At 42.1% G+C, this 27,649-nt stretch overlaps 1 protein-coding gene across 1 annotated transcript in view; it reads right to left on the bottom strand.

Annotated features, from left to right (window-relative positions):
- Positions 1–3,303: 3,303 nt before the first annotated feature.
- Positions 3,304–27,649, bottom strand: part of pola1 (DNA polymerase alpha 1, catalytic subunit) — a 62,369-nt gene continuing 38,023 nt past the window's right edge. The window contains exons 35-37 of the mRNA XM_004081237.4: positions 21,854–21,970; positions 12,517–12,613; positions 3,304–4,176 (exon numbers count right to left, since the gene is read on the bottom strand). Coding sequence (XP_004081285.1) covers positions 4,040–4,176; positions 12,517–12,613; positions 21,854–21,970 — 351 coding nt within the window. The 3' untranslated portion in view covers positions 3,304–4,039. The remainder of the gene's footprint in view (positions 4,177–12,516; positions 12,614–21,853; positions 21,971–27,649) is intronic.

Below are 27,649 nucleotides of genomic sequence, written 5' to 3' on the forward strand. Positions count from 1 at the left end.
CCATGTATACACGAGCTTAATCCCCCCCAACATGTGAAACTCACCACAAAAGGCGAGGGCTTTTCAATTAGATCGCCCACTTTATCATGTGTGCGTGTGTGTGTGTGTGTGTGGGGGGGGGGGTGGGGGGGGTGGGGGGGGACAAAACTTCCTTTCCATAAAGGCGCTAAATTAGCCTTAACATCTGTAATGCCGCGTCGATGGAGGAGAGCGCGCTTTGTCATTAATGAAGTAACAAACCACTTCATCAAACGGCTTTTACGCGCACACACACACACACCCTAAGAGAGTAAATACCCCTTAACCCCGCCCCCCTCGACTGGATCTGATGCGGGACGATTACAGCAATCAATGCTTATTCTCCTCCGTTTGACCCGTCCATGGTGCCCAGCCAAAACGCGTGAAATTACCACGAGGATTACTGAAGTCCTCCCTTTTTTTTGAGGAAAAAAACTAATTACTTTTGAATTTTGTATATCTCTACACGTTAATCAAACAATTTGATTTTTTTTATATTTTATTTTCCAAACAGAAAATGTAAAAAGATTGAGATATTTTTCTTTAAAATTCACTCAAGCGTGTTTCTTTTATTTCTTCCCCCTCCCTGTATGGCTCAGTAGGCGTTTGATGAGATTGTCCTGGGACTTTAAGTCTTATTGTGAGTATAGCTAATGAATAGCAAACCAATTTGTCCCTAATATCAGGGGAATGCCGGGAGGCGGGTGACCTATGGGCGCAAGGCTTCACTTTTCTTTGGTGCGTAAAAAGGCGAGAAGATTGAATGGAAATAGATTCACAAAGTCAGTTGTTGGGTGTTGTTGAAGCAGAGGCTGTTTAGGATTACAAGCATGAGTGAATAGTTGCTTCTCACCTCTTACAGGTAAATCCAGGTATCCAGAAAACACCCGCCCCCTTTACTTAAGGTTCCCCTCCACCCTCCCATCTCCACTTCTCCTCTGGACTTGATTTGGCTCCTGATTTGGATTCCTCGTTTCTCCCTCGGAGAATAGACCCAATCACTCCACAGCTTCCACCGGATCAGTCCCCACTCAGTCTCCGGGAGAGGGGCTCTAAAGGGCGCTTTGATGAACACCTCCACCCCCCCACCCCCTCTCCGCTGGGTTAGAACCGGCTCGGATGAAAAGCCCCCTGAATAGCGGGGCCACGGCTCCGCGCTCCCCTCTCGGATCGCCCCTTAATTCCCCGTCTCTCTTGCTCTCATCCAATTAGCTCAGTGTATTAAGCGGTTTATCGTCTCATAACCGCCCTTTCAGCTCCAACAAGGGAGACACTTTGCAATGGGACCGGCTCTCCTTTTGACACCCTCTCTGGCGCTTTGCGCGCTCCGCGGCGCAATGAATAACAGCGACAGAATAGGCGACTAATTCCCTCATCAAAGCCTACCGTGTTCATCACTGGTCAAAACGACAGGCAATAAAGCTTAAGGCGACAATACAAAAAGACTTGTTCGACCTTATTAGCTTAGGAGGGTCGAATTAATGCAGGGACCTCCAAACTGGGGGGCCCCTCCGTGCGTTAAAGTGGGAAAAGCAGTACATGTGTGAGCTTGATTAACGCAAAGGGGGCTAAAAAAGAAAGAAAGTGTGGGGAAAGGAGAAGAAGAAGTGGGGCTGATATGATTTAATAAATATGTAAAGTTAGGGAGCCACAAACGCTTTGCCACACACAGCGTGGCTTTATCCATTACGCAAGGAATCGTGATTTAAGTGTTCAGCCCACTTAAGGTTCGCAAGTCGCACAGGTCTGAAGTGATTTGTGAGGCGTGCAGTGTTTATGGAAATGCACGCGGGGGGATGGAGTTAAAAAATACCCGACTGTACTAACAACAAAGGAGATTTCTAGGGAAAAAAGCTCAAACACTCCAAACAGCAGGTTTTTCTGAGCTGCAAATATTTGGAGGTCTGGAGCCACAACACTGCACAAGACAATTATTTAAGCTGCTTTAGTGTTTGCATTAAGATGGAGTTTTTCAGATTAATGTCACGCAAACAGATACAACTATACATTTTACGGGAAATTAATTTTCTCCAAACACAATATATATTAAAAAATATTGTAACTGCTTTGTTACTGTTTATTATAAATAATTCAATACCAGTTATGTTTTAAAATACAAAAATCTGAATGAAAGTCAACCGATTCTGAATTCACAGGTTGTCAATTCCCTATAATAATGAAGAAAAAAATATTAAAAAGATTTTTTTAATGTACAATTTTTTTGGTTTCTTTAAACTAAAATGAATCTTACTATTTTGGATTGGCTTCATGTTTTTGGTTTTATTTTCAAGTAAAAGTTTGCTGTTAGATTTTTATAGATTTAATTTCTTGCAACAAATTTAACTTTGAATATGTAATAAATCAAAGAAAACAACATTTAAATAAATTGTAAAATGAAAATAAAGTTGAACATAAGTGGAAAACTATTATATTTTAACCTCAATGATGTTTTTAATGTATTAAAATCATAAAAAAATTTTTTTTTCATGTTTTGAAAATGAGCTTAATATGACACCAGTTGAATAAGTTTGTAAATATAAACTGAACAATAAAATATTTAGATTCATGATGAATCAGTTGTGAATTCATCTTACCACAATGTAATCCAGTATTTAAGCCAATACATGTAACTTTACTCAGAGCCATACGATATGCAGCTCATCAAAGAAGTTCTGAAGTGATTTCCAAATAGTTTGAAGCTCAATTTTTGGTAATAAAGTAAAAAAAAGTCACACAAAAAAGTAAGAACTATTTTAGGAACTCAGGATGCTTATAATCAGAGCAGTAAAAATAAAACTAGTTTTCTTCAAATGGTTGCTAAGAGACAGATGACAAATGTAATGCACATATTAAGTTCAAAGCAGGAACGTTGGTGGTGAAAAATGACTGTTTCATTTGGAGCAAAAACCTCTTTGGGCAAGGCGGTGGAGGGATGATGATGTGGGCTTGATTTGAGAAAACCTTGCTACCTTCAATCGTGAGATTTCTTTTGCATACAGGAAGTAAATGTAGAAGAAGATTGAGATTGGATGGGTGGGACCTGGATGGGACCAACAACTACAAGTTTAAGTTCTGTCCTTTAAACTGTGAAGGATTTCAATATTTTTAGAGAGAAAGCGACACTACTGGCAAAGAAAGTGTTAAGGTTCAAACTTTTTTCTAACTTTTTTTTAAGTGAATCTAAAGGAGTTTGGATCAGGAGATTCCACACATTTTTTTACGTTTTCAAATAAATTCCTCTTGTTTGATTGCAGCTGGATTAAAGAAACGATACCTCCAAACATAGACATCAAATCTAAATCTTTATTCAAATTTCTGTAACAAAATTATTAGCATCAACATGAAAACACATGAAATACGATCATTTTTATGACAAAAGACACTTTAAAACACAGTTTGTCTGGAAGGATGAGGGGAAAAGAGAGACGGTTAAACAGAGGCAGTGGAGGGGAAGCGGATCAGCTGTTCGATACCGGGACAAAAGAGCAAAGCGGCAGCGCGTGTGGCCTTCCTCACCCCGCCACTCCCTGCGCCCTCCTCGCTCTTTCCCTTCCTCTGCTGATCTGACACACACTCGTCACACTCGCGCGCGGGATGAATGGTGGTAATCAGAACAAGTGTCCGACCGCTGCAGGCATCCAGCGGTCTCAGTGGCCGGGGTCACTATCATTGGCTAATTAGCTGCTTTTGGAGTACGCGGCCGCTCTGAGGACAAGTCATTTTTACACCCTCTCCCTCACACACACACATATATATATCTGGGCACAGCTAGCCTCTGCACATACAATAGACTGTCATTTAGGTATGATTGCCTCTCCCCTTACCATACAGAGTAAGGGTGATGGGGTCAAGCTATGAGTGTGTGTGCCGGCGTATGTGAGGAAACTGGACTCAGGGAGGGAGTGATGGGCATTTTTATAGCCAATAACAAGCCCAATGAGGACAAAGCCTCCAAGCAATTGAGCTGTTCATGTATATATAAACTAAAGACATATGCAGCAGACTGTGTGGGGACTAGTTTTTACTTGAGGGAGGAGAATGCTTGGAAAAGTTTGGCCAGGTTGACCTCTGAGTACCCGCTGGCCGCCAAGGCCTTTTCTGGCACCTCCTTCAGCTTCCGATACACCTCCTTCTGCATTTTCATCTGGTTCACCAGCACTGGAAAAAAAAATATATAAAAAAACACAAAGAAAATCAGAAAAACATCAAGATCTGGTACTTTGGTCTCATCTCCAACACCAGCATAGTGATGAAACCCTCACTGGAAGAGGAACAGTGCTCCCAGCTTTGTTTTAGCCCTAATAAACCACTGAAGTGCAACCATAACAGATCCAATGCTGTCAAGTCAGTAATGATATCACTCCGAGGGGCTGAGAGGACGATCACATAAACCTGAACTGATGGGTCGATGGTACGCTCACCCTTACAGAATCACAAGATCGATACAAAAGCCCAATGAGAGCATGAAGTCAATACTTTGTCCCCGTTATCTCTTCAGGGGAGCTGTAATAAGGCCGGGGAGAAGACTGGATGGCAACCGCAAGCAAATACCTTCAATATTCTCCCCAGCATCAAGTGTAGATTAAGCACCATGAAACCAAGTAAGAGTCCGCTTTCACACAGAAGAGCGCAGAAAGCTCCAGCAGCCAGGCCTGTTTCTGACCAACCCCTTCTATTACATAGAAGGTCATGTTTTCCAGCTAAAATCTTTCACACAATTGTACACTCCTGCTGCCTTTGAATGAATTTCTTTACATTCAGAGAGACAAATATGAGTTAAATGAGCTCTAAAGTGGTTAGAAATGTTCACTAAATTACTTGTTAGTGCACAAAGTGACTGCATGTGCTAAAAGATTTCTGTCCATGAGAACATTTTTCACTTTAGGAAGGAACTTTCTATCAGACTAAACAAAAACAAAAAAAAAGGAAAATATGTGCTCAGAAGAAAAAAAAAGACCTTAAAAAGCATGTTTGGTTTTGGGCACTTTTTTGAAAATAAAACACACACACGAACACTTTTCTTGTTGCATTTGCACTTGAAACAGACGGACAGACCACAGATTTTTCATCATTTTTCATCATTAACTGAAGACTTAAATCCCAAATGGGGATAGAGATTTGTTAGATGAGATCCAAGACAGGCTTAAGGTAAAATGATCCAACTGTATAGTACACCCCGGGTTTCTTTTTGTGCCACTCTAGAAATATTTTAAGACCCAAACTGATGACTTTCTGGAGTTTCAGTAAAAGTCACATTTATACATGTTCGGCGATAACCTTCAGTGGGATTGGAGTTAAATCTGCCCAAATTAACACGGTTTCTTCCTTTGAACTGGGTTCTGCAACCCTTAGTTTCTCTCTGACCAAACCCCAGTGAGAGCCACCAAGGTTAGAAGATCCACTTATGTGTTTGTGGTCATTAAGTTACTCATTTATAAAAATGTAGCTTTTTAAATATTTAGAATAATTGAATAATTACAAAGTCCCATTTTTCTATGTAAAAACAACTTATATTACTCTTGACAGCAGCACATAGAAGTACCTTTTCAAAATAAAATACACCCCGTGTCACATAAAATCCTCTTGCTGCAGCAAATTTACTGTAATTAAAGGTTGAATACGACAGTTTTCAATGAATATGACTGGTGCGCCTTCATCATTTTCTTAGAATTTTAAAAATATAGTAAAACAAAAATGATCAACTACTTTGAAAGTAAACTAAGCCTTTAACCATCAGTAATCTGACATGTAAACGGACTAAAAACAAATTAATCAAAACTACAGACGTGATTTATTTTATTTAGATGGTTAGATGTTTCCTCAACGCCAAAGAGCCACAATAAAAGAGCCAGATGAGGCTTGTTTTATTGGGGTTCTTTGGCGCCTCAGGTTGCAGACCCCTGAACTAGACTATACATGTGTTTACTCATGCGTTTACTTTTGGGCTGAAATCTCTTTTTTTTTTAATGGGAGTCAAAGAGAATCAGCTTCCTTCTGCAACTTGGTTTGGTGAAGGTCTACGTTGGGGTGGATCACATGGAAGCGCTCAGAGTCGTCCGTAAGCTGCTCTCTGTTGCTCATCCACCTGTCAGTAGCTGCTGGATAAATACCACCCCACTGGGTGCTCAAGGGAATAAAAGTTAAATACTCAAGTAGGCCACAGTAGTGTGACCACCACCCCTACCAACTACCCTAAAGGCAGTTATACACTTAAAAATGGGCAGTGAGACACATTCACAGGGCAAACAGACGAATGCGCTCACAAAGAATCACGCAGACGATGGAGTGGTTGACTTTCACGTCAGCAGCAGCTATTACCAGATAATCCTCATTTCTGCAGGGACAGGAACGGAGGGAGAAAGAGGGAGAGACTATTTATCCGGGGGAATAGAAAGAGGGAGATGATGAATGATCAAGCGAAAGCAATCATGTCATCATTTCTGAAAGGGAGAAGAAAATAATTCTCCCCTTCTTTGCTTCTCCTCTTCCCCTTCTTCACTCTCTCTTTTTTTTTCTTTTCCAGCTCAATCACCGTGTGGCGAAGAGATAAAAGAATGATTTAAGAGTCACAGAGATGAACAAAAAAAAAAAAAGAAAAAAAGACGGACAGACAGATCTTGCTGCAAGTCGGAGCGCAGTGGGGAGTGTAGTTCAAATAAATAGCCTCCCCCTAAAGAGCGAGTCAGAGAGCATCAGAGAGGGGAGGCCGGAGTGAAAGGGAGCGACTCCGCTGAAAGATGGACAATGACAAGTTGATAGAAGGCGGGCCGTGTGATTGGATCTTTGTCTGGAGTTTGCCGTCTTTCGTTCCGTCACACACACGGCCAGGTCTGACAAACACACACACTTTCACCGCCAGTGTATCAGAGGTTATCTGTTCACTAACTAAGTGTTGTCACACACTCGCACACACGCTGGTGGTGCTGGGCACGAGTAGATCAGGGCTCTGCACGCTCTAACTAGGTGTAAATACAATAACAAGCCTGTAATTAAGTGAGCATGATGAAGTTAATGGAGATCGGCCATTCCGTCGGCCGCCTCCATGAATATTCTATTAGGCTGGTGGCGATGGGCAGCTGGAATAGCAGTTAATTTAATCACTACTCGGAGCACGGGGAAACTTCTTTGTGTGAGTGTAATTGCACAGAATGAATAATTGATTTGACAATCGCACCCGCGGATTTTGCCACCCCGCTTTGTATCGCCGGAGAAAAGGAAGGGAGTGCGGAAGAAGGGAGAGAGGGAGAAGGAAAGGAGAAAAGCAGGAGAGGGAAGAGGAGTGGGAGGGCAGGAGAGGACAGAAATGCGCAGGGAGGAGAGGCGGCGGGGAAGCTGATGGCAAATGGATCATTAGGAAAGCGTGGCTCGAGGACAATTTGTATTTTATCAATGCTGAGAAATTACATTATTGCTCACACGCGCAATCATACTGCCCACACTCAAAACTGAGACCTGGAGGCGAGGCGAGGGGGAAGGAGGGGAGCACGGGAGACAAGAAGAGAAGGCGACATAAAATAATTTGAAAGTCATTGATATGGGATGTTCCCAGCTAAGAAAAGGACAGCATGTTTTCTTGGAAACTTTCTCACCGAGTGTGGCTCTGCGGCTGTGTGTGCAATCTATTAGAGATCTCCCGCCGAGGATGAAATAACCTCCATGTTTTACTCAGTCGTAGCAATCAGGCGCATAAACGCAATGTACATGTAGATAAGACGAGCGCACGCTCGCAAATGCGCATATACATAAACATACCAGAGCTCCCCCGAGTGCAAACATCTAAATTATAATCTGCATTGAGTCAGAGCTCCTATGTATCCTTACATATGCTGTGTGCAATTTTCCCTTAATGTCATTTATTATGTTTGCTCAGTGCCTCATCAAATACACACTCAGACCGTATAGACTGCAGAACGAAAAATATCCCCATGCAGAAGAAAGAAAGATGTGGCCGCCATGTGATTCGCTTCAATCGGGTTTGGCCGTGGCGCCAGCTCACCAATATTTTTTGTACAATGCAGCTGCATACAATATGAAGTTATGTTGATGCACAAACAGCTCTGGCACATCAGTATGCAGCCAGAGGGATGAGCCCCCATGCCCAGACAGAGCAGGGCTGCGCCGAATCGTGCGAATCCTCCCTGTAATCTGAGCCATGCGGCCCCCGGGTGTGTAATGCAGTAATACGGGATATTACTTCCCCCAGGACTGGGGAATAACACCCCTAAGCAGTGTTTTACAGCAGCATGACTACATGCATGCATGCTTCTTTTGGCGCTCGGTTAGATTCTTCATCGGAATTTGCTTTTACTTTGCATTCTCAGACCGGAGGATACAGATGTTTCTTTACATTTAACCGTACTTTGGGAGCATCGGTCAGATTGTTGCAACTACATGTAGATGCAGCATCATGCTAACATGTTAGCAACCACATACTAACAACATTTAACTCTCGTAAGAGTCTCAATTCTTGTAACAATCACAGAGCTGGAAGTTGTGAGTACTAAGAATGCCCACTTTTGTTCACTTCAACAACTCACTTTAAAACACATAGGCTATGTCCCAATTTTTTACCCTAACCACTAGATAGCGCATTCGCCATTCAGTAGTGCTGTCCGAATCTACTATTCCAAAATTGAGTGCCCTGAAAATTTTCCAGAAGCCTCTGCGAAAAACCAGCGTCCATCGGTGCTCACTAGATCGGCAAATATAGACCACAATGCATTGCGTCTGAAGAATTTTTGCCAAGAAAATGTATTTAAATGTATTTTTTAAAAAAATCATCAACATTTTTATCTTCAGAAGACAGTGGACTCATAAATAATCGTTGCAAAACGCTCATATGAATTAGATTTTAACTCGATGGCGTCATATTCGCAGGTAAATAAAAATAGCAGTGAGCATGGTGTCCGAATTACTTTTAAAATCCAGGGCACCAGATATTGCTGCACTAAATAGTTTTTTAGTAGTTAGGGGTTAGGGTGGGAATTTGGACACAACCGTACAGTAAGTCAGTAGTGTGCAGCAAAAAAATGGGCCCGAGGGAAACAAAACTAAATGTCAGTTCCACCATTGTTTTTTTTCTCGCCTCTGCACACCAGCAGGCTCACAGAACACAAAGCAAAGGTTTCTAATATTGTGTTGAACGTTTGTTGTCAATAGACTCGACTTGTTGCAGCTCTAAATTGATGCAACAATGTTTGCATGGACCACATGCAACTTTTAAAATCTGCATTACAGACCAACAGGCATGCAACCATCCAAGTACATAGTCCAATCAAAGCATGCGTTTTCTGATGCATGTTTTATGGTGGTGTCAGCATGCTGAAATACCTTATACATCTTATCTAACTCTATCTTATCAACAGCTTTTTTTAAAGGCTAATGTCTCACAGCAATATCAGATTATCTGGGTAAAGATCTGAATAGTTCTGTGAATGTAAACACAGCGGAGCACTAATAAATCACTTGCATTTTTCTATTTTAGGTCTCAGGTTTTTTATTTTTGGTTGCACTACAATTTCTCCACATTTGTAATGAGGAACATGTTTGTATGTATTGTTGAGTTACTGACCAAATGGTTGATTTGAAACAAGAAATGAGGGAATATATATACATGTGGAGAGGGAATGGAGATGCCACTCTTTGGGCTCATTTACAGGCAGTTCCACAGCTAAGCGGTCATTGCCACCTTGGCCAGATAAAGTCACTAAAATGAGAAAAATGGTGGGACACGCTCAGTATGGATGTTCTAGAGCAGAGAACTCTGCAGTCACCTTTTTTGTCACCAGGCCACGTCACAGGTTTAGAGCAATCCAGATCTTAACTTCTAAATAATTAGATTAATAAAACCTCCTGCCATCTTTCGGGTGGTGCAGTGTCCCTGCCCCAGGTGGAGGAGTTTAAATATCTGGGGATATTGTTCACGAGTGAGGGAAGACCGGAACGTGAGATTGACAGGCAGATCGGAGCGGCGTCCGTAGTTATGCGGTCGCTGTATCGGTCCGTTGTGGTGAAGAGAGCAAAGCAAAGCTCTCAATTTTCCGGTCGATCTTCGTTCCAATACTCACCTATGGTCACGAGCTCTGGGTCATGACCGAAAGAACGAGGTCCCGAATACAAGCGGCTGAAATGAACTTCCTCCGTAGGGTGGCTGGGCGCTCCCTTAGAGATAGAGGGAGAAACTCGGAGAGCTACGAGTAGAACCGCTTCTCCTCCACACAAGGAGCCAGTTGACAGTTGAGGTGGCTCGGGCATCTAGTCCGGATGCCTCCTGGACGCCTCCCTGGAGAGGTGTTCCGGGTATGTCCCACTGGGCGGAGGCCCCGGGGAAGACCCAGGACACGCTGGAGAGACTACGTCTCTCGGCTGGCCTCGGAACGCCTCGGGGTCCCCCCAGAGGAGCTGGAGGAAGTGGCTGGGGCGAGGGAAGTCTGGGCATCTCTGCTTAGACTGCTGCCCCCGCGACCAGGTCCCGGATAAGCGGAGGAAGATGGATGGATGGATAAAACGTCTTCGGATGAAAGACGGATGTAAACTGTTCAATTCTGCCAATTAGTTACTTATTTAGCCTGTTATTAATTAAAGTTAAGAACATTTGGCAGGCTGTACTGTATAGTGGTGTAGTGGTTAGCGCCCTCGCCTCATAGCGAGAAGGTCAACTCCCGGCTTGGATCTTTCTGTGTGGAGTTCGCGTGTTCTCCCTCTACACGCGTGGGTTTTCTCCAAGCTCTCCGGTTTCCTCCCACAGTCCCAAAACATGCTTCATTGGTTTTCTGGAGATTCTAAATTAGTCCTTGGTGTGAATGTGTGATTGTGTGGCCCTGTGTCAGACGGGCGACTTGTGTGCTCTGCCTTCGCCCAACAGTGATTGAGACAGGCTCCTGCAACCCTGTGACTCCAAAAGTGGGTTCTGAAGATGGATGCACAGAAAATTGAACCTTATCAAAACAATCAGGACTAAATTGGACAGTGATTAACCATAGTTTTTGGGGGGATGAATTGGATTAAAGCATTTGAAGTTAACCTTCCTTGTTTTGTTGGTGTTTCTGGAGCAAACTGAGGCAACCTCAGCTGGGATTTGGCCCTCTACAAACAAACAGATTACATTTAATCATCTTCAAAATCATGCTTTGAGAATTGCACTATAAATGTGCGGGCTAGAACCAAGAATCTTCTTTTCGTTCCATTTATTTTGCTGTTAAGCTGTTAAGTTGCCCTACAACAGTGTCGGTTCTGCAGGTACGGCAACACGCGTGCACACTCTCCTATAACTTTCTCAAAAGACACATATGTGGCTGTATTGTTCTGCGAGACACAAAACAAGGCTCGAAGAAAAAGAAAGCGCCCACGCACAAAACAACAGCGGTGCACAACGCAAACGATCAGAAAGAAAGGAGGAGAGTCAAGAATTGATTGGCGATGATTTCTTGCATCTGGGCTAAGACAGAAATAAAAGAAAGCAAAAATGGAGGCTATAATCATGTTAGTCCCTCCCCCCCTCCCCCTCCTCTAAAATGGCCCAATCCCTCTATTTCAACTTCCTCCATTTTCTGAGTGGTCATCTGTTGATTACATGTTATATTTAAGTCAGCTGTCTCACCCTTTCGCCGCCTGACTCGGCTTGGAGCTCACGCACTGGCAAAACTCAGGCATACATGCATAAATAACATCCATACATAAATATTTAATCAAATAAATAAATCACTCGGCCCAGCGGCCCTTTCTAATCAAGTGACATCAATCAGGGAGGACTGTGGGTAAAGAGGCCTTTGCGCCTGACGCCTACTGAGTGCACCCAGATCGCTTGAGTAGCGTCTATTTGAGTCCAAGGGGGGAAATATACGCTCCATGTCCCATTACAGGAGAAGGGCTATCCTTTCGTCAGCGCGCCCATTACTCCCCCTATCATTTCCCCAAATCTAAAACCTGTTTTCAATCAACACAACCAAACGAGTGCCTGTCCAGGAGAGGGGGAGCGAGGGAGAAAGAGAGAGGGAGCGCGTGAGGGAGAGCGCTAGAGATGGACAGTGAGGGTAGAGGGAGAGCGATGGAGGGCTCTCTCCTCCTTTCTTCCAGTGATTGGAGCGTTTTGCATTCTTTATGTGTGTGTGATTGAATCCGTCTCCTAAATTAGGGCTGTCGACTCGAGGAGGTGAATGTCCTTAACTCCCCTCCCCACAACCAATGCCCATGTACCAGCACTTGTGTGTATGTGTGTGTGAGTGTGAGTGTGTGTGTGTCACATCAGTGGTGAATATTTTAAGTGCAGCCTGGGTAAATGGTTTATGTTCAGGCGTTGATTGCTAATGCTGTGTTGCACGTATCTTTGTTAGAAAATTAAAACTTCACAATTCCTGATCGGCTCGGTTAAACTTGATTTCAGTTCAAAAAGCAACAGAGCTGAATATTTACTAAAGTCAGTGAAAACTGAGTTTGTTTCCTAACAGCTAACAAAAGAAAGTAGTGGCTTTAGTTTTGTGTAAGAAAATTTAGGCTTACGTCTCTCCTCCTGAGTCAGCACTTTGGAAAAGGCGTGCTCCCAGTCAAAGATGAATCTGTAGAAGCAGAGCTGGTTGTACAGGGCCTTCTCGGAGTACTGCAAATACACAACACAAACACGTTAGCAAAAACACTCACAGCAACCAGGATCATGACAAAAATTCCTGTGAAGAAGAAGAAAACTCAGTCCAAAGAAACATGTTGACTTTTCTAATAACAAATCCGATGTTTTCATGACCTTGAACCTCAAAAAAAAACAAGAACCAGTTTATTTGTTTTAAAACAATGAACCATAAATGGTGTAAATGCCATAGACTTATATGTCGCTTTCGATTGCCTCTGATGATTTGTGTAAAGTTCTTTAAAATAAATAAACCTGATCTCTCAACATCATCTGTCTTCCGTTATTAATACGATACACAGACGATGCTCCTATGTAGCGATGGGGCTAAAAACCTTTAGCAGTAGCTCCTCCCACACGTGTCTAGATTATGAACACGTTTCTGGGCAAGCATCGAGCAGCAAATCTGATGCACGTCAAAAGAGAGGTACCAGACACAAATTTGATGCGTGAATCATGTTCCGTGTAAACGATTACACTGGCGCCGACCTCAACCAACAGGAGAATGTCAGGTTTGGTGTCCTGCCCAAGGACATTTTGACACATGTAACCTCTGATCCTTCATCCGGAGGTCAACCGCTCTGCCTCTGCACCGTGGCTGAGCCGTAAATGGTAAACAGTAAAAACATGATGCACAAAGCAGATCAACTGTTGGTTAGCATCCCCAACAAGTATCAATGCTCGCTTCCTGTCTGGAAAGACACTGGACGCTTTTAACAAGTCCAGATGCCAGGACTTGACCTTAAAGCAACTTTACCAGGATGGATAAAAACCTTCATCAACAATGAAATAATTTTTGATAAATAATTAAATAATGAAATAATTTATCACAGAAACCTAAACATAGCAGTTTTAAGGGATTCCTTTACCTTATTGAATAACTTCATCACCCATGAGTGTCTCTGACTGAATCGCTGGTTACTTTCACTGAAACCTCAGTGTGTTTGTATACTAAGGCTTGGTGTTCAGAGAAAATAATATAAACTTCTATTTGCCTTTATAAAGGGAACAAGAATAATTTAAATGGTATTTTAAAACTTTTCTGCATATTTGATAGATTCAACATAGAAATGACTAAAAACTGAAATACTGACTTTAAATTAGAGCCAGAAAAATAGATGGTCTTTCTGAAGAATTATAGTTATCTAAAGCTGTCGCATAGCTGAATGTGTGACATTTTTTCTCCACATTTGACCCATCCACCTGGGGAAGCAGTGAGCTGGGGACACAACCGCACTCGGGTACTTGGGGGTTTAATCCTCCAATCCAACCCATTAATGCTTAGTGTCAAGCAGGGAGGCCATTTTTACAGTCTTTGGTATGACTCGACTGTGGACTTGAACTTACAACCTTACAGTTTGTCTCAGGACAGACACTCTACCACAAGGCCACTGAGTTGACTTTAAATCCAGCAGTTTTCAGCCTTTTACTGTGGAACAATTCCAATGCTGAAGTGTACCATCGTGTGCAGCTGCATCTATCAATAAATCAATATGTATTTATCCCAACAACAAAGTATGTTCGTCCATTTCCTGTTCCAAATATAGAGGATCAGAGATTATTTCTTTCTTTTACCAATAAAAATTGGAGCACGATGAGTCAAAATCTCCTTTCATGAATTGACTCATCTTGACTGAAGATTTTAAGAGTCATTAACAAGCATTTCTCCAGATTTCGATTTACAAATGATGATTGCTGGGACACAGTGAGGAGTGCCGGTTGTGTTTGTGTGTGCACATCACTTTGGAGAAACCAGTGAAACCCAAACGGACGAGGCAGCTTTATATTTGAGGTAATGTGTCGTTCGACCTTCAAATGTTTGAGTATTTACCTGCAGCAGGAAGTGCAAACATTTTACAACTTCAAAAGTCCCTAAATTGAAAAAGCTTTTGTTCATTATTCATTTTGTTCATATTCAAACCGTTTGTTGATATTCTTTTATGCCTTAGTCACAACTGTCCTTTTTGGGTGGATACAGGCTGTCGGCAAGTGAAAAATGGGCAAACTTGTACGGTGGTCTGCATGTCATTTTAAGATCGTAGACCACTCTGTGAGCCTGTAGGGCCAAAATGTTCATACACATTTTTCTTACGGTCATGCTCCGAGTAACAGGACGTATCCAACACTTCAACCAAACGTGAGGGTAAGTAAGGGTGAAGTAGGTGAGACACAGGCATTCAGATTTTCCATTTCGTCAACCCCCCAGAACCCTGCGCACTGTGCAGGGGGCTCATTAGTGCTGTTGTTGGGCGCTCGCTACGACTGTAAGAAATTAGGAAATCTGGCAATCAGCGCAGTTTGTGTGGGCAAACGCGATTCGTGCATCAAATTCACATCCGCCGCGTCTTCTCTGACACGTTAAATTCACCGCTGGTCACTTGTCCAAAAATGTACAAACTACACGCTCCAGACGGATGTGGGAGGAGCTAACCCCTAAGATTTTTGCCTTATTGCTACATGGAAGAATTGCCTGTATACCTCATGGAACACATGGATAATGTTGAGAGATCAGATTGATTTATTTTGAAGAGTTCTACAGAAGCATCGGTAAACGCAGAGGCTTTACCCCTGCTGCAGGATCGTGCTATGCCTCTGAATGACGATCACTTTCAGCGGTACTTTCATCCAGTTTGACAACCTGCTGTCCCGGCATTAGCCCAAGAAGGGGAAAAATAAAAACAAGAATAAAATTAGCCTCCCGATGGAAAAGAGAGAAATATTATGAAGCTGAGGAGTAGGAAGATCCGATTCTCTTCCATGTTGGTTTTGGACTCCACCTGCCAATCATCATCAACACATCCTGGGCCAAAGCTGAGTCTTTGTTTGGTTGAAACAGCCTAACTTTTGATTTTTAAACTCTCGATGCTCTACAATGCCCCAAAAGGTACCGTGTCTGTACATTGACTTAACATTGAAACCGGCTCCCAAACGTGGCCTGGGCGTGGCGGCACAAGCCTGAAGAGAACTGCGAGACAAACCTGTGCTCCCTTTAAGATAAGGCTGCTCCTGTCGACAACGAACACTCCATGGGTCCTGACAACCCAAAAACCTGCAGCACCCATACAGAGGCATGGAACTAAGGCCTTACATGTTCACCTTCTAGAACAAGAAAAGGCTTTTTTCTTCCACGTATAACATATGTCCTTATGGATCTTGTGAATGAACTATAATTGTTCTGTAAAATCTCTCGACATCGACGATCCTCTGTTTCATTCCCTGATTAATTAAGATTATTGCAGCCTGTTGAAACCAGAGCGTGACAGGGCAAAACACCACCAAAAACAGAATACCAGACCCAGCGCCGGCGTGCGAGGGCACACCTCCCCGATAACATCTCCTTTCCTCTGTGTGACAAAGAAAAGCAAGAAAACAAATTTGCTTGCTTTGTTAATCTCCGCTGCAATTAAGTGGAGCAACATGAGAGCCTGACAGCGAGGGAGAGGGCAAAGAGATAGAGCAGATGAGCGGTGGGAGGAAGAGAGAAAAAGACGAGGAAAGAGTAAGAGACAGTGAGGAGGAAGGAGAGAGAGGGGGGGGGGGGGGGGGGATCAGACCTGATATTCCCTCCCTCATAATAGTTTGTTGTGATAAGCCATTGTGAGAGAGGCATGCGAACAGCCGAGGCTGTCAATTTGATTAGCCATTATACTGCATGTTTAATTGCAGTTATTGGCTCGTCATTTCCCTGCTACACTGCAGAGGGCACGCTAAGCCGCGACCCCACACTGCCATCAGGTGTGCGCTGAGTGCTTTATTATTACCACCAGGAAGAATTCCCTGACAATTCCTGCGCATGAAGCGAGCCCGTGTGTGCCTATTATACCTGCCAATCGGCAAAGCTCGTAATTGTAATTTCAGTTTTTACTGCTGTGGCATAATCAAGTGGTGAGAGTATCTAATGCTGCTAAATGTAAACCACGGGATGTGTGTGTGTGTGTGTGTGAGAGAGGGAGTGTGTGCGCTCTTAATGGCTTTCTATGGCTGCCCCCATGGCACGCACAGCTGTTGACCGATGATGCACTGCCTAGTCAACAACCAAACCATGCACATCCCATAATGGAGCCTCGGTTACGGTTGCCAAGGTTGAGCGAGCTCAGTCGGTGCAAAAGAGCTTGCCAGTCCCCTGGAAAACTAAAAAAAACACGCTGAGCGCACACGCATTAACATCTAAACAATATACCTCTGATTGTGGGCGGGACTTTCGCGGCACGCCGACTGACTGACAGGTGTCAGAAAGGTGTGGCTGTATTGTAACAAGATTGTTATTGAATTTAGAGCCCCCCCCCCTCCCCTTACACATACACTCACACACCTTCCTCGTCATTCAGCTCGGCGCTTTGTTCCTCCACTGACACCATTTCAATTTGCTGCACAAATCTGCAGCATTTTCAGCCTGACTGCCTAAGGAGCAAACCAGCTGTGAAATTGCCTCTCTCCTGGGAGTGTCGGACCCCCCCGGCCCCCCCGCCCCGTACCCCTTGCTCCTTTGCCTCCCCTCATCCAAGACTTCAAACTATCCCCCCCCCCCCTCTGACACACATATACATATTCTGGCCTCTCGTACACAAGTGAAGCACGGAGACGAATGTATTCAGGAGAGTGAAGAATAGATGTATGGAATAATGGAGGAAGGCAATAAAAATATGAAAAGGAGGATAAATCATACAAATTGATCTGAATCACAGAGGCAGTAAAAAAAAAGCTCACACAATAAAAAAAACACTTAAGTCTTTTTCAGAGTCCTATAAAAAAAAAAAAAACACCTGTCGTCACCTTTCAGGCAAGAAAAAGAACAGACACGTGACAGCCCCCCACCCCCCCACCCCACCCCAGGGACTCCCGCGCCCCGAACTTTAGCATCGAGGCTGCAGATCGGGTGAACGCACAATATTTAGGACGAAAAACTAAGACTATCCTCTCAAACTAGACCTTATTCAGCCGAAAAAACGCGCTTTTTGCAAAAAAGCCTCCAGTCTGCGAGCACGAATGCAGCTGCACAGAAGAGTGGAGGGGGGATTTTAAACGGGGAGGGAGGCCCGCAAAAACAAACATACATTTTTTCCCCTCAGCTGCGAGGCCACCAGGCTCCGAAACTCTTGAGCTTTTTTGGTTGCGATGAGCGTTATTGCCGGTTGTGGTAGTCACGCCGATCAGCTTCACAAGACACCATAATGAGTCAATATATGTAAATCTTTACTAGGCAAACACGGCGGGAAACAAAGGCATTTAACTGGTGCTCTCGCCCGCAAGCCTCCAATGATTCAGCACCGGTAATTTCTCCCCATTGAAAGGCATAATTGCCTGCTATTTGAAGATATTCATGCTCAATTTTTGAAATTAATTTCAATTGGGGGGAAATGTAGAAATGTCAGCTCCAGTGAAAGGGATTTGATTTCAATTATCCTCGCTCAAAGGACTGTGATTTCCAAATACACTTAAGCAAAATTATGACAAGAATTTTTGTTCAGCAAAATTCAGTGTTTAAAGAGCGATTAGGCGATAATGGGGCAGCTTTGAGCCGGCAGTGAATGCAGCAGTCTCCCTCTGAAAGGCACTCAATTATCTCTGATTGCTCCCGCTATAATGTATCAAATAGAGATACCTGCTATTGCCGTAATTTGTGTGAAAATTAACATGCTGCAATTTCCACTAGAGGGAAAAAGGGAGCTCTAATGGGCGCCTGAGCGTACATCAATAAAACGAGGGGAGAAAAAGAGAGGGACGGAGAGGGAGGGAGAGGGGAGGAGAGAAGGAGCCAGCCAAGAGAAGACAGAATGAGAGCAGGAGCTAAAGAGGGAGGGAAAGTAAATGAAAAGAAAAGAAAGTGGGGGAATAAAAAGTGGAAAGGGAAGCAAAGTCAGGACACATTGGAGACAGGGGCGAGAGAAAAAAATAGCCCATTTGATTTAAGCACTGGGGAGGGAGGGGGGAGATGAAGAGCGAGGAAGAGAAAGAAATTTAATTTACTGAAAATATTACAAATTGCACCTGTGCATAACTCCCCCAAATTACCAACCAATCAAGGCAGAGTGCCTATTACTCTCCCATTACATGGAGATCAGATCACGCTCTGAATCTGTGTCCAGGGAGAGAGAAAAAGAGGCAGGGAGGGAGGGGAGGATGAGGCAGATGAGGGAGAGGGATGGAGGAAGAAGAGGAGACAGACTCCAGAGTCATGGAAAAAGCACAAGCAGAGAGACGGGAACGTGGGTTCACAAATGTGATGCTCAGAGCAGCTGCAGCCAGACTGAGGAGCTTCTGATGCAGAGACCAGTACAGGAGGAGGAGGAGGAGGAGGAGGGGGAGGAGGGGGGGGGGATATAAGGCCGGAGACAAACACAACAATCCAAAATCCTTTTTAAAAATGTTTTAAAAGAAAAATGTTTCAAACTGATCAACAAATTAAACACATTTTACAGTTGAATCCGGCCATTTTGCCTAAAAAATGAAGATGCTAAATTCAATAAATGAACCCTTTAATGGTACATTTTGGGATAATTTACCAGATTTCTACGTAAGCACTTTTTTCAGTCAAAACCATGGAAACACCAGGAAAAGTCTTTTTCTCTAAAGCACAAATAAAAAAAACAAAAAACTGTGGAGGAAGGTCGTTTAGTTAAAGCTCACTGGAAGAAAAAGGCTATTCCCCATCTCTGCATTTAAACAACTCAAACTCTGATTATAAATCAGTTTTCATTTTAAATTCTAAATATTTTAAACCTCTGCAGCTTCCGTAGACACAATGGGAAAGTATTTGCAGAAAACCAACAAAAGTGGATTTCTAAAGGTTTTTTTTCAAAGGAATAAGGAAGAAAATGTAGATTTTTCCAAAGTGTTACAAGATTAAAATAAAAAAACTCAGAGATGAAATGGAATAAGAGACCAGTATTTCCACAAAAGGTAAAGGCTTTTTACTTGTGCCACAAATGAACCAAAAAAATTCATGCTGAGAAATTTCTAAAACTTCATTTTTTATTAAAAAGTTAAGTCTTCTACTAGAAATGGAAAAAATGAGCAGCAAAGTAAACTTTCTAACTTCTAACTAAAAGTATAAGACCCTAGAAATAAAATAAAAGCACCGTCATAGTCTAAACAGAATAATTCCTTCGTTAGTCCTCGACTAGGAATTTTTTGCGGGATTTTTGTCATTTTGAGCAATTTATTTGAAATTTGTATTGCAAAAAATAATAATATTAAATTATAATACTCTAAGAAGGGGAGCCGGTTTAGCTCGTGCTGGCTTGCGGCGCCTTCCGTCCGTGAGACCAGGGTTCGACTCCGGGCTGCTCCCTGTTCCCTTCTCTACCTCTGTGCCGGTCCCAAGCCCGGTTTGAGAAGGTTGCGTCAGGAAGGGCATCCGGCGTAAAACATTGCCAAGTTTACCATGCGACTTGTTCGCTGTGGCGACCCCTGATGGGAGAAGCCGAAAGAGGAAGAAGATAATACTCTAAGACATTTTATTTTTGACTTGTAGAATAATAAAAGAAAAAGATTTATGTTTTTTTTATTGAGTTGGTTGAACTTTCAGTGTAACAAAGCTCCAATTTTGTTTTAATAAAGACTCATTTTACACACAGTTGGGTCATTTATTTCCATGTAAGAAAGCGGATCAAACGTGTTTAATTATACTTTATGGAAAACCAAAAACCAATATGAGAAAGAAAAAGGTACTACTTGAATTAACGTTTAATATTTTCAAGAGGAACCGCTCTTTTCAAATTAATAAACAGTATTTTCCGTGGTAAGCTAAAAAACACTGAAGGTCCTCAACTAATGAGCTGTAAGAAAGGCAAATTATTCTTAGATTTTGAAAAAAAAGTTTCAATTTTGGACCAAAAATCAACAAATGAAAAACTGCAGCCTGAGAGGTTCCCAAAGAAAGAGAAAAAGCAGAAATCCTTTTCTGCTTAACCTCTCAGAATCCATTCAGACACTTGTTTGATAAAAGCAGATGTTGACTGGAAGTAAATATTAAGAATTGATTTAATTCTACATGTTCTGCTAAACTTTCCACAGACTCCTGTAGTTCTGGTGTTTGCCATCGCTCTGTGTTTTTGTACCATTCTCACATTTTCATGTTTTTTTAAGTTAATTCATTTAACCAATATTGTTGGGAAAATACAACATACATTTGAGTCAGAGTTTTAATAAGGCTGGAAAGATGATGGAAAATAAAAAACCAATTCTTTCTGTGTCTTTTATTATTTTGTTCTCCATATGTTTAGTAGTTTATCGTGAGTTGGCTGAAGTCTCCATGTTGCACTAATCTGTATGTTAAAGAACGAGACAAAAGGATCAAACGATCCAAACGTAAATGTTCACTTTCTGATGGCTTTTTCAGATGAAAATTCCACCTTAAGACGCTGATTATTACAGTTTTTGTGAGCTACAGTAGGTAGAAACATGATAAGTTCTCAGTTAATACAGAAAGGTACAAAGAACACGTTATGAACATGTTAAGAAACTTTCTAAACTTTCTGTTTTTGACGAGTTTAGGAACTTTTTGTAAGCCTTGTAAATTCCTTTTTTTAAGGAGGCAGTGCACAGACTAAAAGCACACAGATTCGTTGTCGCCCCTTCAAGGAAGTACATCAAAAGTTTATAGAGTAAAATGTGTGGTAAAATAAAGATGGGGGGCAGGTTTTTTTGGATAGAAAAAGGGGGCATAGGCGAGTGCAGAAAACAAAATGTTGTCCTCAGCTTGCAGCTTAAAGTGCCACAGCCTCAGGCACAGCAATGCCCTCCTAAGTGGCTACAGTGACAGCAGAAATTGGCCTTCTGGTTTACAACCTGTCTCCACAGAGCTAGACGGAGCAAAGCAGCCGGAGAGGCGGGGTGTAAAGTGTGAGATTTAAAAAACTGCAAAGAGAAGCAACGCAGAGCAAAGAAGGAGTGGATAAAAAGTTGATTTAATGAACTTGACTTTAACAAACTGAAAAAAAAAGGGTTCCTCAGTGCTTTGGTTGACAAACCAAAAAAAAAAAAAGGAAGCTTTCGACTCTGAGCTTTCCAAAAACACCTGAAAGATTATTAGATTGGACATATGAGGCACATGTGACTCTGATGAGGGGAGACGGGCAGAATAAAAAAAGGATGACTGTAGCTCCATAGCACCATCAACTGGAAAAGACCCAAAGATGCTTAGGTTGACCTTTTTATTTTATTTTTTTATGATGCCTCAGTTAAAGCCTGTGCAGAGAGGTGGGCGTGGATTACCTCAGGCCTGAGTGTTGCTCTGGAGCAGGCGGGGCAGATGGGGCCGTGGCGGGAAAAGGCGATGGGCAAACGCCTGGTCCTGTTCTGGCAGGCTTGGTCCTCACACACCAACCAGCCCTGTACATCAGACACAGCATAAGGACTTACAAAAACAGTCAAACACTTTTTAAAAAAAAAAAATCCTGTACAAAATATATATATATATATATATATATATATATATATATATATATATATATATATATTTTAATTTATAAATTAATAATGTAATTTTTATCAAAACAAAGTAGAACAATGTTTAAATGTACTAAAGAAATATTTCCCACGTATGAATGTGTATGGCAGTTTATAAAGGAATTTTAATGACTTTAATTTGTGACTTTTTGGGGGGTCTGTAAAGTAAGTCCCTAAATAAGGAAGACAGAAACAGGTGGCATCACAAAAATAATTTTTACAGCAGCCTTACAACTCCCTTGTGATTACTTATTTAGAAAAACTTCTTCGTGCTGTCATTTATGTCGTCGATAAAGACGTTTTTTTAAAAGTCGGCCTAAGTGAGAAAACTTGAACGAGTGTTTGTGGTAATGAGGAAACTTGGGGAAAATGGTTTGCTTTTTATTATGTTGCTCCAATTTTTTTCCCCAATCTTAGGAGAAAAACCTCTCAGAGATGGAAAAAAAAAAGTTTGTCAAACATAAAAGCAGCGGTTTCCATCCTGTCCGTCTGCCTCTTCGGCTGCTGCGTGTCAAGGTGCTGCTCCGTCACACGGGCAGAGCAGCGGACAGCCAAAACCGCAGCAGTAAGGACCTCCCGGGGTGAGGCGCTGACCCTGGGCAGGTGCTGTGTTCGAACCCTCCCTATCTCCTCTTTCAGACGGACTCCCCCCTCTGCTTCTTATGCCCTGTCATTACTGATGGGGTGGGGGGGGGGTTTAAAGGGGAGGGGGTTAATGCCCAACTAATGACAGAGCATAAGACCCGCAGCCTTTAACGCCTTTGCTTCTCTGCTGCATCCATCTTTGCTTCCTTCCTTCCATTCACTCAAAATAAACCCCCTCTAAACCACTGCACCTGTCTTTCCACCACCACACACACACACACACACACACACACACACACACACATGCAGGCATGTGGCGTTTCTCCGATTGATTTTAGGTCTGCTTTTGTCTACTTTCTTGATCAGTTGTGAGTAGCAGGATCCAGAAATGAAATGTTGTCGTCTTCTCTGCCGTTTGTGCAGATGAAACTCGTCTTTTCTGCTGTGATCTGTTCCAAGCATCAGAATCAGCCAAAACAAAGAAAGCTGAAAACACAGAATTAGCACCAGAAGAAAGATGGGAGGAAAACTTTAGCAGGATGTTTGAGCTTGGAGCAGCTGTACAGCGACAACGACGGAGCAGAAGTCAACAAAACCAAAGTCCATTTTGGTCCATTTTTGGTTCCATAAATGGATCACAGTTTATGGAACATTTTCCACCAATCTGAGTTTTGGGTTTACTTAGTGCTGGGCTTAAAAATAAATAAATATATGAACAAACGTTGGTTTGTACTTTAAAGTAAATTGTTGCTTCTTTTAAAATACAATAAATAATTTCAGTTTTTTGTGTAACACTTCGTAATTGTATCAAAAAAGAAGTTTCAACCCTTCATTTTATTTTACGTGAGCGGAGCTTTATCAACATGTGAACTAATCAATCAAGTACACGTGTTTTGGAAGATGCACCCAAACCTCCTCTCATTTGTTTCCTCTGCCGTCGCTCCTCTAACAACAAATCTTCCTCTGCTTCGTACATCTTGTGCTCTTCCTCCTCATTCCAATCCATAAACTCTACTTCTGCACTAATTTTGTACTCTTGTTATGATGATTATCAATTATGATGTGCACAGCAGTGGGAGGGGCTTCTTGTAGAATATAAAATGTTCAGGCATGAAAGAAGAAAAAAATTGAATTATTGCCGAGAATAACCCAGAATAACCCCCCCCCCCTAAATTACCCTTATTTACATTGTAGGTTTAAAATCATCCAAAAGCGGTTTGGCCGCCGCAGGACTGGCTAAGAGGCCGTCCTAACTCGCACAAACACATGGAATCTGAGCCAATCTCTTTTAAATGAAAACCAAACAGACTCACATGTCCCAAATCAATTAAAACGGCCCAGGCTTCACAGCGTTTACCCACAAATCCCAGCTCGGGGGACAACTACCTTCACTGGCTTTTGCTTGTGTAAATCTGAGCATCATGGGACATTGCTCTATGATACAGGCACAGATGAGAACATGACACGGTTTTCATTTCGGGGGCGTACGGCATGTTTTTCAAAATCCTCAGCGCAGGATCTCAGGCATAAAGCTAATCTGTCGAAATATTCTGCAAATTAGAAATTCTTTTTAGGGGATACTTGAGGATATTTACAAAACCCGAGCTTTTATTTTGAAGGTTTGACCTCGGCCTTTCTCACATAGTATGACATGGTTTGAATCACTGTCATTGATTTAAATAAAATTCACATAAAACTTGATGTATTGTTCAACAAGTCATTTTTCTAAATTCCTTCCAAATCCAATTTTGCAGAGGTCACTAATTGGAGCAAGTTACATAAATATTGCTCTTATCTGAGCCAAGATGGACTAAAGAAATTAATCATGAATTATGACTAAAAACATACAAACAAGAAGGTTTTCTCACAGCAGAGACACGGAAAATTGTGATAAACAAAACTAAAAGAAGATTTAATGAATCCATACTAAATCTTGTGCATGAAGATCAATTCAAAAAAGAACATTTTGAACATTTAAACCCTGTTTTAATGGCTGATATTTGCATCTCTCCAAAGTGGAACGGCAAAAGCAATTGTAAATTAAAAAAAAAGGTCAAACTAAGTTATTATGATCACTGTTTACAGACTGGGGGTGTGCGATGCAACAAAAAGTACCCACAAATCCATTCTCTTCAACTTTGCTGACCCTTAAACCCATTGGCACAATAAAAAACATTAAAAACCAAGTTCAGATTAAATGCATTAGCCCCGTGAGGTACACAAAAGATTAAAAACAAGACGCACATCAGGAGTGATGCCGGGTGACGGGGGAAAAAAAAAGACATTTAATTGAGGCATTTTGCCGGAGTGACGGAGGGAGGAGGTGGGGGTGTACAATCGGACGTGGGAGAATAAAGGATCATAATTGCATAATTATAGCAGCGGATACCTGACACACTAAATGCAGACGTCAAAGGAGTTCTACATAATTTAACCAAACAGAGGCGAGACCAGGCCACGACTAGGCCCACCAAGAAACAGACCCTCCCTCTCCTTCTCTTTGTCTGCTCACTTTCTCCACCAGTTGCCTACAATTCTCTCCCTCTGATACATTGTTTGGTTTGTGATTTGGACAAATAAATAAGAAAATCATGGTGTTTTTTTCCTTCCTTCCATTTCAATCAAAAACCTCGTTTAAAAACTTCTAAAATTAAACTAAATGAATTCTAGACTTCAGAATATATTTCAAAAAAGTAAAGCCAGCAACACTGATGTCAATGGCAGTTCCTAGCGTCACTTCTATGACTATCTCCAGGAAATATTGTAGATAAACAGGCTGTTATGATGTGACGGGTGATGAGGAGAAACCTTCTCAAACTCAGGTTTAACAAGTTTAGCAAAAAAAAGATTATTTGATGGGCGATGGCGGCCCATTTGTGGACTTTCTTGACTTAATTCAACTGCAGAAGCCTTGTAGATTCTCAAAGTGTTCAGATCTTTATTTGGGAAATCCAGTTGAATGATTTGGATTATTCATGGGCATTCACACTGAAGAAATGTCCAAAATAATTGACTGCTTTAGTCTGAAACCTCTTAAGACCAGAGTTCTTGTTTGTTTTGCGTTTTATACATCGTAGTCACAGGGCCCCATCTTAGCAGAATTAACTACTGTGATAATATTACCCAAAATGTGACGTGTAAACATGTGGACAGCTCTCGTGGTCCGAGAGCGGTTCCTGTGTTCAGACCAGATATTAGTTATGGATAATTTAGGGGAAAAAATGTGGATCCCTTCAAGTGAACCAAATGTGTCCAGTCTGAACACTACCTCTTAATCTTCGATCGTGAGCAGATCTTTGTTTTCATTCTAGCACTGGCCTTTTTTTTTTTTTGAAGAAAGTTTGAATTTTGAGAATTTAAACAGGAGAGAAAAGTGTGAAAATGTTAACTTCTGTCTGAGAAAAGCCTATAAAGAGTGTAGTGGGGGGTTTTTCACTCCTAAAATCTATAACTGTAACAGATAAAGTTGACTAATATGTAGATTTCACCAATAGTGGGTTTATTTTGGAACATAATTCCGCGATAAATGAGGGAACACTGTAGATGCATTTGTTACATTTTCTTCGCTAAACCAAAATATTTAAATTTTTTAAAGCTTTCTTTATTCTTGCTACAAATTTGAAGCAGGTTGAAAAAGTTAAAACATGAACGCGTCCAAATGATAGATTTGTGCCAACGCTGGCCCATCGACTCCCATGTGGCTCCAGAGGAATCCACCATCAAACCTGCACACCCTCAACCGACAGGCCTGATTTTTTTTCCTGCTTTATCAGTCAACACTTCCAGCCGGGAGAAGAACGGACCAACAAATGGGTTTGCTTCACAAACAGACCGGCTCTCACACAGACACAAACGCATTGAAAAGAGCTCAAATGGCTCCACTTTGTACCTCCTCTGCTTAATCAAAGCTTCACCATTCAACAATTTGACCTTTTGTTCAAAATAGGATTATCACCTTCTCTGCTCTTCATTCACCCTCTCCCTCTCTCCCTCCCTCCCCTTTTCTTGTCTTGCCCCTCAGCCCGTTTCCAGGGGCGACCCGCCTGACGAGGGTAATTGCAATAATTTGTTAAATGCCATGGCAACGGTCGTTAGATGGAAAGGGTTAAAAAAAAAAGAAGGGGGAAAGCAAAGGTAGAATTTGGTGGTTCAGGAAACAAGAGTATTTCCAATTTTAGCAAAAATGAAAGTAGAAGGACGTGTGTGTGTGTGTGTGCGCGCACGTGTGTGTGTGTGTGTGATTTGAGGTTAAGCTGTGAACAAGTGTTTGCCATTTCTCAGGGTGCTGGTTTATTGATAATGGTGGGGATGAGAACGAGGAGGGGGGGAAGAAGGTAATTTCACTAATGATTAATGTCTCTGCGGTCTCAACTCAAGACGCCAGCACACAAACACACACACACACACACACTTACAATCACACACTGAGCTTTCAGTCTATCTGCCCAGACAAACAGCTCTATTTGAACTCTCCCTCGGTCTGAAAGGAATCTTTAATTACACAATATTACCCCTCTTCATTGCCCCGCTGTGTGTGCTGTATCCACTGCTGCTCAGCCCGCAGTGGTGTGTGTGTGTCTGTGTGCGAGTGTGTTGTTGCTGTGTGACGTGTAAGTATTCAGTGGTAGCAGCTGTTTCACACATCGCGACAAAGAGGCTGAGGGGGTCTCGCTCCCCTCACATTCAGCGCACTAATTGATTTCTGTTCAGCACTGTGGGATAGTTAGCACCACACACACACACACACACATTTGTACACCCACCACATTCCACTCGCTCAAGAACGAGATAATGGAAGTTAAGCGGAGATTTTATTGCACGTTCACATTAAAATATTTTAAAAATCTGCAGCCAAGATACAAAAAAAAAAAAAAAAAAAGCTCTTCTTTTCAAGGATGCTTAGACTTCTCTCCTAAACAACCGTTCTGCTTTTGATGTGAATCAAAAGAGATTATTAGACGACAATCACGGATGGTA

Source organism: Oryzias latipes, chromosome 20, assembly GCF_002234675.1.
Source record: "Oryzias latipes chromosome 20, ASM223467v1".
NCBI classification, from domain to species: Eukaryota; Metazoa; Chordata; class Actinopteri; order Beloniformes; family Adrianichthyidae; genus Oryzias; species Oryzias latipes.